The sequence below is a fragment of the Phoenix dactylifera genome, chromosome 4 (assembly GCF_051530095.1).
Source record: "Phoenix dactylifera cultivar Ajwa chromosome 4, Ajwa_hap1_PhDact_Kaust_v1.1, whole genome shotgun sequence".
Classification (NCBI taxonomy): domain Eukaryota; kingdom Viridiplantae; phylum Streptophyta; class Magnoliopsida; order Arecales; family Arecaceae; genus Phoenix; species Phoenix dactylifera.
The window spans coordinates 4,408,138-4,429,731 of NC_143193.1; the positions used below are offsets into that span (position 1 = coordinate 4,408,138).

General features: G+C 36.8%; 1 protein-coding gene across 6 annotated transcripts in view; it reads right to left on the bottom strand.

The window, feature by feature from the left end:
• The window catches only part of LOC103706522 (reverse transcriptase-like protein), a 32,198-nt gene that overhangs the window by 1,048 nt on the left and 9,556 nt on the right, over nt 1-21,594 (bottom strand). For 3 of the 6 annotated variants that reach the window (XM_039133829.3, XM_026804459.4, XM_088719650.2), the window contains 5 exons: nt 19,935-20,151; nt 15,913-15,968; nt 12,560-12,673; nt 10,932-11,118; nt 180-265 (listed from right to left, as the gene is read on the bottom strand). In XM_039133829.3, coding sequence (XP_038989757.3) covers nt 180-265; nt 10,932-11,118; nt 12,560-12,673; nt 15,913-15,968; nt 19,935-20,151 — 660 coding nt within the window. Of the gene's footprint in view, nt 1-179; nt 266-9,143; nt 9,230-10,931; nt 11,119-12,559; nt 12,674-15,912; nt 15,969-19,934; nt 20,152-21,594 lie in introns of all 6 variants that reach the window. The other 3 variants (XM_008790653.6, XM_026804461.4, XM_039133828.3) reach the window with 2 other exon arrangements.

A 21,594-nucleotide genomic window follows, 5' to 3' on the forward strand; every position in this document is an offset into this window, starting at 1 on the left:
TAAAATTTGTAGTAGAAAAGTGATAGAGAACTCTTAAATCTAATTCAGCAAAGTTTCAAGTGAAATATACTCTTAAGGGCAAAACAGTAATTTTCATTGTTAAGGGTATGTAGCTTTATCGTGGCATACACTCAAAATTACTTGAAATATGTTTCATTGATTATATGAATTAGTCTAACCTTAAGATGCAGGAAAGTGTGGATTGAGTCGACCCCAGAGGAAGTGCAGTCGACCCTGGCACACCTTGGAACCATCTGGCACACCCCTGCAAAAATGGCACGGATGAACAGTGAGTGGAGCCAACCCCATGTATCCTTGAGCCGACCCCAAAGAACCTTGAGCCGACCCCAGCTTGAAGCCTGAAGAAAACAACTCTCTGGAATTTTCCGAGAGGGCCGACCCCAAGTTTCCTTGAGCCGACCCCAGATGGAGCCGACCCCAGGAACACTTGAGCCGACCCTAACTGAACATAAGCTGACCCCAACGATATGTGTTCAAAACCATGTCTCTTGAATCCCTGAGAGGGTCGACCCCAATGGAACTTGAGTCGACCCCACTGTAGCATGGGTCGACCCCAAGAAAGGTTGAGTTGACCCCAGTGAAAACAGCCGAAAATATAAGGTTCTGTGGTTCCTGAGAAGGCCGACCCCACTGTAGCAGGGGCCGCCCCCAGTGAAGTTTGAGTCGACCCCAAGTCAAATGAACAGTAAGTTGAGTCGACCCCAGCACGGGCAAGAGCATCACGGCTAATTCTGCAGAAGTACTTTTTGAGCTCCCAACGGCTAGTAATGGCTAGTTTTTCAAATCTAACCAATGGAGAGTGACAAATAGAAGTTGGAAAGTATTTAAAGAGATACTATTCATAAAAGGAAAGGATCTTTTGCAAAAAATTAATAGCATATTCAAGAGAAAGCAAGCCCAAGTGCTCTTCATTTAGGTTCTTCATTCAAGTCTCAAAAAAGAGGTGGTTGAGCAATCTGAGTGTGCATTCAACAGCTCCACCAACCCATTGTGAAGTGAAGTAACCTTAGCAAAGAAGAGAAGAGCATCCTCAAAGCCATAACTATTTTCTCATCTCTTCTCTTAGTGTAAAATTGTTATATTTGCTCATCTAGGAGTTTCAAATTCCTTCGTCTTAATTATTTTGTAAGGTTTGTTGGTGAGCCCGTAAAACCAACGATGTAGGTTGTTGGTGAGCCCGCAAAACCAACATAGATTTTTGGTGATCCCGGAAAACCAAAGTGTAAAGGTTTTTGGATTGTGAGCCCGAAAAACAATCCAACTGTAATCCGCGGGATTATAGTGAATTCCCAAGGGGACGCTTGGGGAGTGAACGTAGGTGCTTAGGAGAGCACCGAACCACTATACTTCTTGTGTGTTTGCCTTGTGTGTCTTTCTATTTTCACTACACGCACTTAACTAGTATTAACTAAGCGATTCAATCATCTATCAATTTCATTAAGGAACTAAAAATTTATAGAAACCAATTCACCCCCCTCTTGGCTTGTCACTTTGGGCAACAAATGGTATCAAAGCGAGGTGCTCTCATAGTATTTGTTGATCTCACGATCAAGAGTCAAAGATCATGACAACCCAAGTAGGATGTTCTATGAGCGAGAGGCAATCCACAAATAGACCTCCCCTGTTTAATGGCACTAATTACACATATTGGAAAGCTAGGATGAGGATATTCATTCAAGCTTTAGATTATGACTTGTGAAATATCATAACTAGAGGACCATACACACCCATAATTAGTATAGAGGGCACAATCATTCCTAAACCTGAAATGGATTGGAATGATAGAGATAGAAAACTAGCACAATTAAACACTAAAGCAATTAATGTACTTTACTGCTCACTAGATGTAAATGAATTCAATAGAATATCTACATGCACATCCGCCAAAGAAATTTGGGATAAGCTAGAAGTCACACATGAAGAAACTAATCAGGTTAAAGAGTCAAAAATAAATATGTTAGTACATAGGTATGAATTGTTTAAAATGGAGTCCACAGAGTCCATAACTGAAATGTTCACTCGATTCACTGAAATCATAAATTGATTAAAGAGTTTAGGCAAATCATATTCTAACTCTGAATTGGTGCGAAAAATTCTTAGGTCTCTACCAAGAGTTTAGGAGGCCAAGGTAACCGCAATTCAAGAAGCAAAGGATCTCAATACACTACAATTGGAAGAGCTTCTAGGATCACTCATGACCCATGAGTTGACTATGAAGCAAAATTCAGATGTCAAGAAAAAGAAAAGCATTGCCTTAAAGTCCACGACTCCAAAACAGGACATTGAATCAGAGGAATCTGATGATGAGGAGGAATATGATGAAGAAGGAATGGCCATGCACGTAAGAAAATTCAGAAAATTCATAAGAGGTAAGAAGAAATTCCATAAAAAAAACGGTTCCTCAAAGGTAGCTCAAGCAGGGAAAAGGGAAAGGACAAAGAAAAGGAAAAAGAAGTGTCAATTTTCTATGAGTGTAACAAGCCCGGGCACTTCAAGATAGATTGTCCGGAATTGAAATGGATGGCTAGAAAACTTAAAAAGAAGATTCTCATGGCTGAATGGAGTGAAAGTGAAGAATCAAGCTCGGAAGAGGAAGAGCAACAAGAGACGGCCCAAAATTGCTACATGGCCAATGACGATGAGGTAGATTCTGAAATTGAATGTGATTTTACAGTAGAAGAATTACATGATACACTTTTAGAACTTATAGAAGAGCACAAGAAGCTAATTAATAAAAATAAAGTTTTAAAAGATGAAAATCAATCTCTTATGAAAGAAAAGCTGAAACTATCTAATGACTTTAAAACATTAAGTAAGAAGTTCACTAATGAAACTAAAAATCTAATTACTGAAAATTTTAAACTAAAAAAATATGCAGAAAAATACAAATCCTTAGTAGACAAGTTTACACTTAGCTCGATTAAATTTAATATGATTCTTGATAGTCAAAAAGTTGTATATGATAAAGCAGGATTAGGATATAAAACAAATAGAAAGTAAAAATACTTAAAGAATATATTTATGAAAGCCAAAAATAAAAATATAACTTGTCATTGCTGCAATATAGTAAGACTCAAAGCATACGAATATAATTTTAGAAAATTCAACTATAACAAATTGAGTGAAAAGAGCAAACTAAAATACAAGAAAACTTGGGTTCCAAAAGGAACATCAAACACTAACCCTAAAGGACCCAACATAGTTTGAGTACCTAAAGTACATCCTTGATTTTGATTGCAGGTGTGTCATACAGCCAATGACAAGAATAGACGTTGGTATCTAGATAGCGGCTGTTCAAGATACATGACAGGTGACATAGAGCAATTTGTCACATTGGAATCTAAAGATGGTGGAGTGGTAACCTATAGAGACAATGGAAAAGGACATATCATTGGAAAGGATAAAATTCGTATCACTCCATCTACTTTTATAGAAAATATTTTATTGGTTAATGGTTTCAAACATAACTTACTTAGCATAAATCAATTTTGTGATAAAGGTCTTAAAGTTTCATTTGAAGCTTCAGTATACATAATCACAAATCCTAAAGATAATAGCATTGTACTTATGGGACATAGGCATGGAAATATTTATATAGTCGATCTTCATGACTTAGCCAAGAAAAATGGATTATGCTTAATCTCTAATGAAGAAAAGAAAAATGAAACAAGTTGGCTATGGCATCGTAGATTAGGACATGCTAGTATGGACTTAATATCAAAACTAATCAAAAATGATTTGATAAAAGATGTGCCAAAACTGGTTTTTGAAAAAGATAAAATCCGTGGACCATGTGCATTAGGAAAGCAAACAAGATCATCTTTCAAATTAAAGAATATAGTGTCAACCACTAGGCCTTTTGAACTCATTCACATTGATCTATTTGGACCTACTAGAACCACAAGTCTAGGAGGAAAAAAGTATGGACTAGTAATAGTGGATGACTTTTCAAGATATACATGGGTCTTGTTTCTTGCACATAAAAATGAAGCATTTTCAGTCTTTTTGAAATACTATAAAAATGTTATAACTGAAAAGAATTTTACCTTAGTTGTAATTCGAAGTGATCATGGAACTGAATTTGAAAATCAACACTTCGAAGAATTCTGTAATTAAAATGGTATTTAACATCAATTTTCAACACCTATAACGCCTCAACAAAATGGGATTGTTGAAAGAAAAAATAGAACCTTGGTAAAAATGGCTCGCACAATGTTATGTGAGTCAAATCTTCCAAAATACTTTTGGGTTGAGCTATAAATACTGCTTGCCATATTTTAAATCGTGTTTTAATACGTCCGATAACAAAAAAAACTCCTCATGAACTTTGAAAGAATAAGAAACCAACTGCTAGATATTTTAGAGCATTTGAATGTCGATGTTTTATCTTAAACAATGGCAAGAAGGATCTAAGCAAATTTGATGTCAAGTCAGATGAATGTATCTTCTTAGGATACTCTACTTCTAGCAGGGCATACAGAGTCTTCAACAAGAGAACCCTTGTAGTTGAAGAATCAGTAAATGTTATTTTTGATGAGTTTAATAGTGAGTCCCCTAGGAGGAAACTATTCTTGATGATGATGCAGGAATTATTGAGTTTGAAAAGATGAATCTTAATGACATACCAAATCAAGAAAAGGAAGATGAAAAGGAAAAGAAAGATGATCATGCTCCACCACAATCTCAAGACTTGTCAAAAGAATGGAGGTATGCACATGGACATCCCAAAGACTTAATAATTGGTGACCCATCACAAGGGGTAAGAACTCGATCCTCTCTTAGAAATTTGAATGACTATCTTGTTTTTGTTGCACAAATAGAACCTAAAACTTATGAAGAAGCTGAGCATGATATAAATTGGATTAATGCTATGCAAGAAGAATTAAATCAATTTAAAAGGAGTAATGTATGGACATTAACTAAAAGACCAAAGCATAATTCTGTAATTGGAACAAAATGGGTTTTTAGAAATAAGTTAGATGAAAATGGAATAGTTACAAGAAATAAAGCTAGACTTGTAGCTAAGGGATACAATCAAGAAAAAATGATAGATTTTGAAAAACATTTGCTCCTGTAGCTAGATTAGAGGCTATTAGACTACTTCTAGCATTTGCATGCTTTATGAACTTTAAACTGTATCAAATGGATGTAAAAAGTGTCTTCTTAAATGGTTATAGAGCAGCCCCCTGGTTTTGAGAGTCATGAATTTTCTGATCACGTATTTAGATTACACAAGGCACTATACGGTTTAAAACAAGCACCTAGGGCATGGTATGACCGACTAAGCAAATTTCTGTTAAACAATGATTTTAGTAGAGAAAACGTAGACAAAACATTCTTTCTTAAGAAAAAAGACAAAAATCTGCTAGTGGTACAAATATATGTAGATGACATCATATTTGGTGCCACTAATGATAATCTATGTAAATAATTTGCTGAATTAATGCAAGAAAAATTTGAGATGAGTATGATGGAAGAACTAAATTTCTTTCTCGGATTACAAATCAAGCAAACTAAGGAAGGAATTTTCATTCATCAAACTAAGTATACAAATGAAATACTAAAGAAGTTTGGAAATGAAAATCGCAAAGAAATAGGCACTCCAATGAGCCCCACTAGTAAGCTAGACAAAGATGAAAAAAGAAAAAGTGTAGATATGAAATTCTATAGAGGCTTAATTGGATCTTTACTTTACCTTACTGCTAGTAGGCCTGACATAGTATTTAGTGTGGAAATATATGCTAGATACCAATCAGACCCTAAGAAATCACATCTAAGTGTTGTCAAAAGAATCCTTAGATATCTAAGAGGAACCACAAATATAGGATTATGGTACTCTAGAGACTCTTGTCTTGATTTGCTTGCATATTCTGATGCGGATTTTGCTGGATGCAAATTAGATAGGAAGAGCACTAGTGGGATATGTCAATTTCTAGGAAGTAACTTAGTATCATGGTTTAGTAAAAAGCAAAATTCAGTAGCATTGTCAACGGCTGAGGCCGAATACATAGCAGCCGGGAGTTGTGCTCAAATACTGTGGCTCAAACAACAACTAGAGGACTATGGAATCAAACTAGACAACATTCCTATAAAATGTGATAACACTAGTGCCATTAATCTTACCAAAAATCCGGTTCAGCACTCTAAGGCAAAGCACATTAAAATAAGGTATCACTTCATTAGAGATCATGTATGTATTGAGCATGTGAGTACCGAGAAACAATTAGCTGACATATTTACAAAACCTCTAAGTGAAGATAGATTCTGCATGTTTAGGAGAGAATTAGGCATACCCTTTGATTGAAAACAAATGAAAGGAACAAGTTGTCTCATGATACTCTCCTTCCATTTTGAAAATCCCATGAAACATTAGTAAAATTATTCATTTATAGACTCCTTACTCATATATCAATGTCCTATAAAGATTTGGTAAGGATCAGAAAGAAGGAAGAATTTAAAAAAAAATTGGGAAGCCTGAACTGGAGCCGACCCGAGCCAGAATGGGGTCGACCCCTCCTTGAGTTGACCCAAGCAAAAGCTGGGGTCGACCCAACGGCGGGACCCCATTTTTAAAAGGGACCCATGAGCCATTTTAGGGCATTCTTTTCTTTTGTCTCCTTCCTAAAACCCTATTTTCCACTCTCCAATCCCTTCCAATCAACTCCAAACAGTGTTAGATTGCTTCCCTAAGCCGTTAGATCAAGACCTAAGGAAGCATTTGGTGAAAATGGGACCCAAGCGAGCCGTTGCTAAGAGATCCAGGAGAGTCTCACGGCCAACCATTGTAGAAGGGCGTTCTAAAGAGTTTTCTACAGTGCCTCCACAAGGTGAGACACGTGCTGAGCCTCCTCCACCTCCTTCCCCTTCAGTTCAACTTGCTAAATATGCGGAGAGACCGGTAACCACGGGAAGAAGGATCCATTCCGAATTTTTGGATCAAGAAGGGTTCCGGTTGGGTGGTTGGATCCGAAGGCAAGGATGGGAGTATCTGTGCTCCCTAGATTTAGTGACCTATCCGGGCTTAGTTCGTGAGTTCTATGCCTTTCTAAAGGTCGGTCCGGAAGGGTTTGTGTCCAAGGTCTGAGGAGTATGAGTTCATGTTTCAGAGGAAAGCCTAAGTGAGTTGTTTCATCTCCCCTGCGAAGGAGCCATACCAGAAAAACCAGAGAACAAGATGAGAGCTCTACAACTGATCTTTGAGAGATGATTATGATTACTCAGAAAATGTAATAGCTAGTTCTTTGTTAGCTAAGATGAGGCTATTGCATAATTTCATAGGTAGGATTCTATTTTCAAAAAGTGGGAGATTTGATCATATATCTGAGCAAGACTTGGCCATTATGGAGCATGTTATTCAGGGTATTCCTCTGAATCTTCCAGCTATGATGATTAGGCAGATGCGTGAGGCCATATGCAAATCGAGAGTCTCCTTGCCCTACGGTATGGTACTCACTTTGATATTCAGGCATCATGACATATGTGTAGAGGGAGAGATATCCAGGCATTTGCTATTCACCGACACCTACACTGCACGGTCCCTAGTGTGCATGGGTTATGAGAAGGTGGACGGTCAGTGAGTGCGTGGAGGTGTAAGGGCACATGCACCAGAGGCTGATACACCAGAGCTTGGAGACTATCCCTGAGTCTGAGATACCTGCGGATCATCCTACAGCACATTCAGAAGCAGGACCTTCATCATCCACACCTACGGGATGCACAGAAGAATTTTGGAGTAGGATGACTGAGCTTTTGTCAGCTCAGGTGAGGACTCTCTCTAATGGCATGATGAACAGGATGGACAGTATGACTGCTGAGATTTGAGAATTTTCTGCTCAGCTGACAGGCCTCAGAGACCAGGTGACAGCATTAGAGAGAGAGGCTCATGGTCCATATGTGCCCCGAGCAGCTGAGTCAGAGGTTTCGGCACAAAGTCACCCAGCTCCCAGAGGTCCACGACAGACAGTCCCATCAGGCCAGACCTTCCCTCGCCACTTATGCGAGGAGGATGAGGACTAGATCACAACCTTTAGATTCCCCCTAGGCTCGATGATAGCACTATAGGAGTACATCACAATTAGTGCCTAGGATTTATCTAGTTCTCATATGCATTTTACTTTGTTGATGTATTTTGCACCTTATTTGATGAACATTGTACTTTTGGCATCAGTGTACTACAATATTTCATTTTGATCAATGGAATTTGGATTTTATCATTTATTGCTTCTAAATATCTATTGCTATACATTCTTTTGATGATAACAAAAAGGGGGAGAAGAAAAGAGAGAAGTTGCAATATAAGGGGAGAAGTAAATTTGGAAATTAAATAGGAAGAGATTATATTCACTTAAGGGGGAGCAATATGTAAAGAAGTTGCGATATAGGGGGAGAAGTAAGTTTGGAAATTAAATAGGAAGAGATTATATTCACTAAAGGGGGAGCAATATGTAATAATGAAAATTTTCAGAACAAGAAAATCTGAATTTTCAATCAAAATTTCTGAATTTGGCACATACTCCTCATACCTCGATACATAACCTGAAACTCTTGCTTTATCTCAAATTTTTTAAAGTTTCATCTTTAATAAAATACAAGAGAAAGGGGGACCAAATCAAAAGTTTAAATTGGCAATATTTGGATGAAAAAGGGGGAACCTTTCGCTTTCAAATTTAGAAAAGCTGAAATTCAGCAACTCAAGCTATTTCTAAATCAAAACTCCTAATTTTAATACAAGCGTCAATCTGCCCATACTCAATGTTTTGTAATCATCAAAAAGGAGGAGATTGAGGATGATAGTATTATTTCGATGATTAACACAACCATTGAGGGAATATCAAATTAATAATACAGTTTAACGTGATACATTACTAATGAATACGACACCCTCGATACATTCATGATATATTAAGAGAACGAGATCAAGACGTCTTCCAATAATTAACGAGATAAAATTTGTAGTAGAAAAGTGATAGAGAACTCTTAAATCTAATTCAGCAAAGTTTCAAGTGAAATATACTCTTAAAGGCAAAACAATAATTTTCATTGTTAAGGGTATGTAGCTCTATCGTGGTATATACTCAAAATTACTTGAAATATATTTCATTGATTATATGAATTAGTCTAACCTTAAGATGCAGGAAAGTGTGGATTGAGTCGACCCTAGAGGAAGTGGAGTCGACCTTGGCACACCTTGGAACCATCTGGTACACCCCTGCAAAAATGGCACAGATGAACAGTGAGTGGAGCCGATCCCATGTATCCTTGAGCCGACCTCAAAGAACCTTGAGCCGACCCTAGCTTGAAGCCTGAAGAAAACTCTCTGGAATTTTCTAAGAGGGCCGACCCCAAGTTTCCTTGAGCCAACCCCAGATGGAGCCGACCCCAATGGAGCCGACCCAAACTGAACATGAGCCGACCCCAACGATATGTGTTCAAAACCATGTCTCTAGAATTCCTGAAAGGGTCGATCCCAATGGAACTTGAGTCGACCCCACTGTAGCATGGGTCGACCCCAATAAAGGTTGAGTCGATCCCAGTGAAAACAGTCGAAAATACAAGATTCTGTGGTTCCTGAGAAGGCCGACCCCACTGTAGCAGGGGTTGACCCCAGTGAAGTTTGAGTCGACCCCAGAGAAGGTTGAGTCGACCCCAAGTCAAATGAACAGTAAGTTGAGTCGACCCCAAGAAAGTTTAGGTCGACCCCAGCACGGGCAAAGGCATAACGGTTAGTTCTGCAGAAGTATTTTTTAAGCTTCCAACGGCTAGTAACGGCTAGTTTTTCAAATCTAACCAATGGGGAGTGACAAATAGAAGTTGAGAAGTATTTAAAGAGACACTATACTTAGAGGAAAGAATCTTTTGCAAAAAATTAATAGCATATTCAAGAGAAAGCAAGCCCAAGTGCTCTTCATTTAGGTTCTTCATTCAAGTCTCAAAAAAGAGGTGGTTGAGCAATCTGAGTGTGCATTCAACAGCTCCACCAACCCATTGTGAAGTGAAGTAACCTTAGCAAAGAAGAGAAAAGCATCCTCAAAGCAATAACTATTTTCTCATCTCTTCTCTTAGTATAAAATTGTTATATTTGCTCATCTAGGAGTTTCAAATTCCTTCGTCTTAATTACTTTGTAAGGTTTGTTGGTGAGCCCGCAAAACCAACATAGATTTTTGGTGATCCCGGAAAACCAAAGTGTAAAGGTTTTTAGATTGTGAGCTCGGAAAACAATCCAACTGTAATCCGCAGGATTATAGTGAATTCCCAAGGGGACGCTTGGGGAGTGGACGTAGGTGCTTAGGAGAGCACCGAACCATTATACTTCTTGTGTGTTTGCCTTGTGTGTCTTTCTATTTTCACTACACGTACTTAACTAGTATTAACTAAGCGATTCAATCATCTATCAATCTCATTAAGGAACTACAAATTTATAGAAACCAATTCACCCCCCCCCCCCCCTCCTTAGCTTGTCACTTTGGGCAACAAGTGGCACAAAGGAAAAAAATGAAGGGAAAAGAAGGAACAAAAACGAACTAAGCTCATAGAATCTCCACACAGTGGCATTCTGTGAAATATAACGGCTGCTGGAAGCAGTCAGTTTTTTTTTATATATTAAAGGCACATAACAAGGCAAAAAAAAAAAAGAAACTACTGATTTTAGTGCACTCTGGATGATGTGAGCAGGACATATTGCAATTGTTATATTTTCTAAAATACAAAAATGATGTTCAAGAAGCAAATAGCATGGGCTCTCTTTGTTGGCTCAACAGAACAGATTAAATCCACCTTATAGACACAGCAATTGTCATAACTTCCTCTAAAAGGAAGAAAAGAATTGCCATCTTCAAATTCCAAACTGTGGAATGAGTTCTGCATAATCTTGTTAGCATGGAAGAAAGCATATGTAACCAATGGAACTTACCTTAACCTTGCAAATCAAGCTCAGAGAAATGCTTTTTTTGGAATGAGAATTGGAAGTTTTTATTGAGAGCAATTTTAAAGCAGAATTTGATATTGGCCAGTCTTGACATATCTTAATGAAAGCATCGACTCCCCCCACCAAATGAGCTGTGAATGTCTCATCTCTGTCTGAGTACTCAAAGGAGTGTCTGCAAAAGAAAAATTGTCAGTTGTAACAAACAATGGAAAAAGAAAAATTAAGCACATATAGCATTTCAACAACAAATTCTGATGCAACATCATAAGGTGTCTATATAAGCAAGCGTTTCTTTCAAATGTGCGGCGTGTGCTAAATCAGCGTTACATGTGATCAAGACATACTGGCATTTCTTTCTTTAGTTCAAAATAGTCATCATTATATCCACCTTTATCGCATGCCTATGTTACCGTAAGGACAGTAATAGTAAATTATAATATTGCATAGATTACAAAATAGCTATATATTGTTTCTTGTCCAAATTCTTATTGATTCCGGTCTAGGCATGTACGATCATCAAAATTTTATCATCTCTTCATAGCTGAATGTTTTAGACATATGTTGCAGTTTCTTCCAAGGTTCGCAGCACCAGTTTTGGTTCTCATACTGGTAGCATGTTGGTACAGTGCCAGTATGGGTCAATTCATGGTACCAAGGCTTGGTACTCTCCTCATACCAGTATCATTTTGCTACCTGTATGGTAAGATATACCTGGTATGGGGTGGTATGTTCTAGTAAGGTGATCCGCAGTTTCTTCACAACTGCAAATAATTAAACATTTGATTTAATAACCTCAACTAAGACTATGCATTCAGTTCAACACTTTCTAGAAATAGGATGCCAACAAGCAGCACCATATAATTTTGACTATAAAATCTAAATATGCTGATCACTGAACTTTTCAACTTATTTTACTAACGCACGCTTCTACTCATTAAACATATCTTTGTGAATGTGTGAGGGCTGCCTTAGTAAGTTGCTTGAAAGTTAACAGAAGAAATAGTTGATAATTAAGGGAAACTCCAAGCATATCACAAAATCATTGAAAATCATACCCTCCTTATTGTTGCATACAATTTTCCCGCAAATGGAACCCATAATATTAGCAGTCGTGTCTATATGCTCAACTAATGAACCATAGCACCCATGGATTTTATGTTATTTATAAATAATTTACAAGATACTAGTCCCAGAAGCTTCTAGGAAGCCACATCCATTTCCAAATCTTAGTCCCAACTTGGTATATGTCCTAAAAATTAAATTCCTATCAAATTGAGCATTTTTGTTGCTCTCTCTTTTCTTTCTTTTATCCTTCTGTTATGCATCTTGTTTAAATGTAAGTACAAAATGATAGATCTTTCCTATATCATACTATTTAACATTATTCTATATAAAGGATTTTGAAGTGCTTCCGTGCCCTAAAATATTTTTCCCTAGCCTCCACATAAGTATAAGATCAATAGTTAATTCAATTACAAAACCAAATAGCTTGCTCATCACAACTACATTTTGAAGACACATAAAACCAAAAGATGTTTTTTTTTCTTCTTTTTTTTTTTTGTTTTTTTTTTTGGTGTGGGGGGGGGGGGGGGGGGGGGGGGGTGCGGACTTACCTTGAATTGTTTGCATCTTTCACCAATAAGCGTCTTAGAGTGCACAAAAGAATGCGATGCTGAACTTGCCTTAGGAACCATCCCAAGGAGGACCCAGTCAGAAAGACAAAATCCCTGCAAGATCATCTGATCATCTTAATACTGAAATAAATAAAAAAGTGAATGGTTCAAATGACAAAAGCTAAACATTTTAAATTGCAAAATATGTGCAAGGAAGAAGCAAACCCTAAAAGTATAATGAAATTTTAGCACAAAATTCATGTGAGGTAATTATGAACAAAGATATTGGAATTATACATAGGGAAGTGAATCTCGCATAGTAATTGAAAATCAAGTAAAAGAAAAAGGAGTGGGCGACAAGGTAGACAATAGACACTTTCAACTTAAAGATATCTTTTAAACTTAATCTTTTATTTGTAGTTTTCGCCTACTATATCCGAATCTAAGTTGAGCTTTGACCTATCAATGGAACTAATATCAGTTGGATAACAGACTCTGATCCAACCAAGGACAAGGAAAAAATGAATAAATAAATCCTGATTTTGTTTCAAACCGTTTGAATTCTTCACAGAGTAAAAAACGAGAACAAACATGACAGGGAAGACATAACAGAATTAGCACAAAGCCCACATAAGTGAAAGTTCAGTCGGTGTAATTGTCACAACCAACAAGCTTAGTCTCAATGAGGTCAGCCACGTAAAGCTCATTAAGTTGTGATTCATATCATTATATCAAAGAACCAAATTGGTATATTTCACAAATCACAGCATATAGCCTAACAAGTCACCCCACCCCCCTTGCAATCGAAAGAAATAAAGCATTGAGGGTAAATCATATAAAATGTTTCCAATTTAATTACAAAGTTCAGTGTAAGGTGATTATATATTAGATTCCCTGATTTTTATTTCATATTCAGCAATCTTCGTACCACAAAACTTCTTTCCAGCGAATTCAAGTAAACTGAGAAGTACCAAATTCATGCCCAAGCAAACAATTATCATAAGAGAGTTGCTAAAATGCAAAACACTGTATATATATCTCTTATCGTATATGTTTCAAAGTGAAGTCAGATTTTTCAGCAATGTTTGCATCTTATCAACCCAGATTTTCAAGAGACGGTCCTAGACCTTTTATCATAAATCTATATGGTTACAAAATAAGCTGTGAACGCACGACTCTCATCAACAAGTAGACTCCTTATTTGTCCAAGCAGGATACCTATTGACTCAAACTTCCCTCTACAAGGCTAGAGTAGGAAATAAGAAAGAAAAAAGAGAGAAAAGAAAAAGACAGTGGCAACCACGGGCTGAGAAGGAGGAGCTCTGGCAAGAGTGGCGCGTCGGCGGGCTGCGTCCTCCGAGGGACCTGCAAGAAGCCGGTGGCCGGGGCTTCCGGCGGCGGCCCTCCGATGCTTAAGTCAGAGGGGGGCTTAATTTTGGGATATCAAGGCTGGTTATCTTGCAGCAAAATCCCCTTCCCCTCCTCCCAAAGAGTGCATCCTTTCCTATAAACTTTTCATGCAAGGCAATCACCCAATAGGATGACCAGCTGCAACTTGGCCTCTTTTCTTCCTTTACGAACTCCTTGCTTAAAAGAGTTCTAGCTTAGCTGATGGCCAACCTCCTAATTCCCACCTTTGGCTATACATAGTAAAAATTGCAAGCAAGGATCTTTCATTTGAAGGTCCTCCTATATTTCATTTGAAGGTGAACTTCCTCTTGTTCTTAGGGCGTATAACTGCTTCAGAAACTCATCCCAACAGCTGCGTCCTAAGCATTTCCTTATCTGAAATTTTTTAAGAGACTGGCTTCCTCACCCACACCAGAAACCACTTCCACAACCAATATCCTCTTCTAGTAACTGAGATATTGTGTCCTTCTTATCCTGTAGTCAAAAAATTCCGCTTAGGACGCCACACCAACACCGGCTTCGGAATCTATCTAGGATCTCACTTATACTTCCACTTTCTAAGCACTCCCATATCATAAACGTTTTTGAGAGATATATTTCCCTGCAACCACATGCAAAAATTGCTCCCACACATGCTCCAATTTGGGCTGCCAAAATCTAACCCACACCCAGTAACCTGCCCAAACCCACCCAATATAAATGGATAAGCTAGGGTTTTCAAAAGCTAGGTTGGTTTCAGGTCCAACCCAAAATCAACCCGATTATAAATGGGTGGATTCAAGTCTAGCCCTTGCGACCTAATGGGCCACCAAGGGTGAACCAATTGGAAACCAGCCAACTCTAGACACAACGTAGTTGACAGTTCTCTAATACTTCCTATTGGCCTGATACACTAATAAGAAAAAGGTTATAGAGAGTGACCACCAAGTTGGGCAACAAGGGTTTTGGCATGTGGGTTTGTATTGTAGATAGTTTTATCATTAATTAGTTTATGATGATCGTCATACATCATAATTCCTTTTTTTTTTATTATGATGATAATTTTGAAGTTACAATTGATTTTGTTGATTGTATGTTTTGCATTAAGTTTTAGTTGTACTATTGACAAGTAAAATGGGTCAGTGAGTAGGTATGGGTTTATGTAAAATAAATGGGCTGGTTATAGTTTACATTTTTTCAACCCGAACACGACCCAATCTGACCTGAACCCAACCCCTACCCGCTCTTTGCCACCCCTACTCCCAATACAAGTAACCAACATAGGAATTTACCTTAGCATCTTAGTCATCCATCACATGATCCCTCGATGATGGACTCTCAAATCATAATAGAAAATCCTAGATTGGTGGTACCCTAACAATGATCATTTTGATTAATAGGCCTGCATAAATGAATTTTTTATCAAGAATCCAAAGTGTTAAAAGTTAAAACCTTGATAGTCCCATATTATTGGTTCTCTCATTAGAGAATCCTTGTTTTCTTCCATCATATCTGCGAATTAAAAAAGCCTCTTTAGATACAACCTTGGACTGTGCATTGTGCTAGAGGTGGCCCTAAATAGGAATTCTCAACAAATGAGGATCTATAACACCAACCCCAACTAGTTGGAAACTTAGGATAAGGCATGATGGTTATTGTTATGATGGTTATGGTTATGGTTATGATAGACACAGTCTTGGATTACAATCAGATAACCTTGTCTCTTTATGATCATGTTGCTACATAAAAATCATTAAATCATGTGTTACATCAATGAGAAGCTTCAGAACCTTTTTCAATATTTTGCCTCTGTTGCTTACATTACCTGATGTTTTCGTAATACTGTTACAAGTAATAAAGAATTATAACACTTCTGTTTAAGATTTCTGTAGTCTGGAAAGTAGGTAGAGTACAGGCATACATCCAGCATTTATCAAGGAAATAGAATTATGAGAGCACCATACCTTAAGGATTTTACAGTATCAATTATTCCATTTATAAACACATCGCTAGGAAAAATCTGGACAAACCACAAGTAGACTGAATTAATATCAAGACAAAACTTATCAGTAGAACTTCATATGAATAGATTACTAATAAACAACAACAGAAATCATGAAATAGTTCAATCATATAAACAAACATATGAAGACAAAAAAGTAAGTAATGAGGTTATAATCCTTAAAAGATGACAATATGTCCACAAACAGTATAGAGAAGATACAAGATTCGAAGACCATGAATACATACCAGGAGTTTTTACATTCAGAGCCAAATACATTGATTATAATTTGACAAAGATGAAATGACACTTAGTTAGTTAGGGAGAGCACTACAAATATCCAACAATCAGCATTGAACTATCTTGCATCCTTGCCAATAACAAGCTGTTAGTTTAATCCATACGAAATTTTATTGACATTAACAATTGTATAAGCATGCATAACCAGGACTATACTACCGCTGGAACACTTGGATACAGGGTAGAGATAATGCAGATATACTCAGTGAGTCATAATGTTCTATTCATATCAAAAGTCAGTTGAAAACTCATAGAACAAAATATAACCAAGAAATATAGAAATTATAGTAGAAAAATCTCATGTCTTTAAGAAAATTTGAAACTCATGCAATTACTGTATTTCATTTCTGCACATTAATTGTCATTTATAACACCGTCAAAGTAAAGGAAAAACAATTTTATGTGCATACAAGGAGTGAAGCAGATTTGAAGTTATTAAGATAAACGAGTAAAAAAATGTTTTGAAACAATGAGGTAGAAAGACTATATATTGTCGACAAAACTGGTTGGCTATGTTGATTATCTCTATGAAAGCTTGAGCATTAAAGTTATCTTTGAGTGGTATTCTTTAAATAACATTCTACCAAGGGCCTCTCAAAATAAGCGCCTCTCCATGGGCCTCTCAAAATAAGCGCCTCTCAAAGGGCTTCTCAAAATAATTTCTAGGTTCTGTGACAGGGATTTTCTTGTCAAAAGTAGCTTTAGCTAAACATTTGACACAAATTACAAACGGGTAATTTCTTGTTCAGACTTTGGACCCTAAAGCAAGTTATAGGGTGCTCTCAAAGTTGTGTATATCATGCTTCGACCCATAAAGCCAATATCACTTTTTGGTTAAGGCCACAATATAGTAAGTTAGCTTTTATTATATCTTAACTATAGGTTGTCTCAAAATCCAATAAATCCTTAGCTTTACTCCAATATTTAGTAGGTTTTCACCAATCCTTCTCCAAAGAAAAAAAGAGAAAGAAAAAGATCACAATCCATACTCCACATCACAAATTCAAATTTTAACCATTCAACATTAAAAGGTCAGCATTCACCAACAAATAAATAAAAAAAAACCTTCCCCCCATCTTAGAGGTATGAACAAAGTATCTCAACTATATATAGGAAACATCAGAAGCTTTTTTTATATGAAAAATAGGATGCTTGAAATAAGTATCCGACAGACATCCTATAAGTATCTTCAAGCATCGGTATCTAAACATATTTGATATGAATATAACATACAACTTGAAGTATCCACACATTCAAGCTACCCAGGAAGGAACACAATATGCAATAGTCAAAGCATCATATAGTACATATGCAGTATGTGGGTGCATATGCCAGTGAATATGAAATTAGTATTTTAGAAATAACTAAATATAAATAACTCAACAATAGATAAATGAAGTTAAAAATAGAAACAAATATTTAAAATTAAAAAAGTATGCACTTTCAAACTTTTTTGAGATCATATTTAGTATGGTGTGACATGTTAACCTAAAAAAAAATTAATTCTCTACAAACTATGCTCAAGGCCAAATACTGCAATGAACGAATTTACAAATTACCAATGAGAGTAATCAAAAAAGAAGTAATAGAGATACAAGAGAAATAACTAAGTTTAAGGTATCTAACTAGTGAGCAAGACTAGTATTTAGCAACTATTTTAAATAAGTAACTCAAAAGCAAATCTTCTTTATCAAGAAGCAACTTATCATTATCATTATCACAATCCATATGTGCCTAAGCTCCATAGGGAGCCACATGGTCTATCTAGGCACTTGGTTGCTGACCATTTGGGCCATCTCCAATGCAAAGTGACCATTAGGGTGCAACCACATAACATGTGCATATTTTCTCCAGAAACAAAAAAAACCGCATATGCTGTTGCATAAACCACTTTTGAAAACATCGGCAGCTACAAAGCACCAATACCTAGAAATTTGTTCACTTCACATTATATCAAAGCTTCAAGATTTACAGTTGCAGGGATATAAAATAACTAGCATCTAGTATTGCCTCATCCTAGCTGCATCCTACTTTTTCTAGATTTGTTGTGCCAGCATATTTATATCATGCGTATCCATATCTTGTAACTATGAACATGCTTCCTAGTAGCAAATAGATAATTCTAGATCAGTGCTCTGCAATCCAGCAAGGTCGATTGAGTCAACCCGCCTGGTCCATCACCCGAGAGCCTCGGCAAGTCAAGTCTCTTAGGAACCTAAAATTCGAAAAAATCAATTTGACTAAAATCTGGGGAACAGTGATTTGAACCCATGACCCTTTATACAATAACTAAACTTCCAACCATCAAGACACATTTGATGGTGTATTATTATCAGGATTTATTATACTTAAAGCAATATCTATGTAATTAGATGAAACAATTTTAAATAAGTTGCGATATCTCAATAATCTATACTTTCAATAAAAAATCAATTTTTCCCTTTGGTCGAAAATGGAAAAAAACATATTCACTCATTCTTTTGGATATTTTCAAAGCCTTGCTATTTATAATAATTAAAAATATCAAAAAGCTTTGCATACTTTCTTATATTATATAAAATTGTCTCACAATTTTTCAAAAGTAGAATATTGAATTATTATTGTAAATTTATCATGCTTTTTCCTACTTGCCTAGATTTTTTTAAGATTTCATTATTTCTTGACATTTACTTAGTTTAATATTTATGATGTTACAGAATCATAGAGTGACCCATGCAAGGTACGCGGTACCGACTGTACCGACGTACCGGTGGGCATCGGTACCGGTACAGTGCCGAACCAAACCGAGCTGAACCGGTACCGTACCGATGGGGCTAAAAACCCAAAAAAAAAATGGAGCCGGTACGGACTGGTCGGTTCAGGCCGGTACCGACTCGGTATGGGTCGGTACGAGTCGGTACGGGTCGGTACGCATAGGTACCGGTCGGTACCGAAATATGTAGCTGTACCGTACCGGTAGGGTCCGGTACCGGTATGTACCGGCCGGTACCGGCAGACCATGGACCCATGGTTGACCCACGATTGAACCATTGAGCTGTGACCTGCCACCTAAACCAAGTTTGTTTGGGTCGACAGGTCGCAAGCACTATATTGCACATGTATATTTTGTCAAAACTAAAATCAATGGTAAACGATCCTAATGATGTTATTTACATCCCTTACCTGCTAGATATGGTAAACGAAAATAACTTGTTATTTCGTTGATCCCCTTAATCAATGTAAGAGTAAATAAACATAGACAAATCAATGGAGATCAAATAGTCATTTGGTTTACCTAATAGATCACATCCCATTTAAATTGTTACTCGTTTGTTGAAATGCCCTCAATTTTTTGATTAAAATCTTTATAGTTTTTTTTGTTTCTTTCAAAAAGCATAGATCTTTTGCCAAAAAGGATTAGTTCTACAACCAAAACTTGTCATATTCTATGTATAACAAGTTGGAAAAACATCTACAAATTAGTACTTTATATGGTTCCGTGTTTTTCTAACATTTCCATCCATTCATATAATGACAAGCCTAAACTTTATTCAAAAGAAGAAGAGCCTACTTTATTTTTTATGTTGTTTTTGTTTTTTATGATATTAAGAATTAAATGATTTCGAAATCAAAGCATAATTTATTACCTAGGTGCCAAGTCAGAATGGGATGGAGAAGCAAAATGCACAAGCATAATTAGAGTACCTCCACGCTCTTTAGCTCCAAAGTCTTGTCAACAACTTCTATTAGCAACTCATGGTCCATGACAGTTGGCTCTCTAATGCAATCCAGTTTATGTCTAAGAAGGAAGCTGTCTGAGGTTGGAATAGGTGTCTTTAGGGACAACCTAAGACAAGTGCCTTCGAGTTCAATAACCTTTACTCCAGATAACATGTATTCAATTTGTCCAATTGCTTCAGCCCTGAAATGGACAGCAAAAGACATGTGTCGGAATAAGGAAAGAAAAGGCACATCTACTGTCTCAATGTGCATAGGTAACGAATAGAAATTTCAAGACCAAAAGCATTAAAGTACTAACTTTTGCAAGTTAACATTAAGACAGTCATGATTATAATACATTTGAGACAAGGAAGAAATCTAAAACATGGTTACCAAAAAAATGATGACCGAAAGAAGTTGGACTAAGGTGGTGTTTGATTGCAGAAAAAGTGGGGAGATATCCCCCACCCCCCCACCCCCCACACACTTCTATTTTTTGGTCGGGGAGGTGGGGGATATCCTTGCCAAACACCAGTAGGGCCATTGAATGGAGACTTATACCACGTAGGGGTATAAGTGGGTCCACATGGTATAAGTCTATTCCACCAAAATGGTGGAACAGACTGACACTGCAGAATAGGCTAGCCTCCATTCCTTTCAACTACCATTTTGTGCTTGCTCACCTTATAAACAATCAAATAAGTCAAAGGGCAATTTGATTTTTGCAATAAATCCAAGCTATTGCAAAGTTCAATGCACATTATATGTATCTTATTCCCTTCACTCAGACCCTGCATTTATTCCTTCAACCAAACACCAAAATGGTCCTGTTCCGCACAATACAAGGGAGACATCCCTTCCAAAATCTGTTCCGCAACCAATACCCCCTAAGGGAACTTGACCAAAAAAATAAATAAACTCACAATATGTTAAGAGACAATGTAGTAATTGGGGTCAAGCACAATTAAAGATGGAAGCATCATATATGTAGCTTATATATATTTATAAAATAAACTTATTGCAAAGATAATTCTATTTTAACAAAGACAAAAGCATGTAGATACAAATGCATTCGTGACATATCAATTTTTGTTCGCAAATTTGAGGGCAAACCAATCAGTTCATAGTCCAATTGACACCATTCCATATAGTGGACCTGAGATAATGGTTAAATTTGAGTAAGTAAAGATGTTAAAAATCATACTAATTTTTGCTTTCCAGAATTATTTTAAAGATGCTGGTTCGCTAAATGCTAATAAGCAATAACTCACTAGCAATTATATTAAACAGAGTATTCAATTATGATTGCTTTCTAGAAAATGTTTGCACGTATGCTCTAAGGGCATTCCCTGAAATTCTAAATAGGTGGTTCATCATGTTTTAGTGTTTGGAAAAATAGTAAACTTAGCACTTGTGTGAAAATGCAAAAAGTTCAGCATTTGCACAAATAATTATTTCGATACCGAGACAGAGCATTGAGCAATGCTGAGAGCAATGCACAGCATCAGTTATCATTCATCAAACTATATCTTTGCCCTAAAGTTGTAATCGATATCTACAATCTTCTTTATCTAGTGATGATCATCACATCTGATATCCATTAATAGGAAGCATGGCTTGCATTTGCAACCCACAAAGTAAAAAT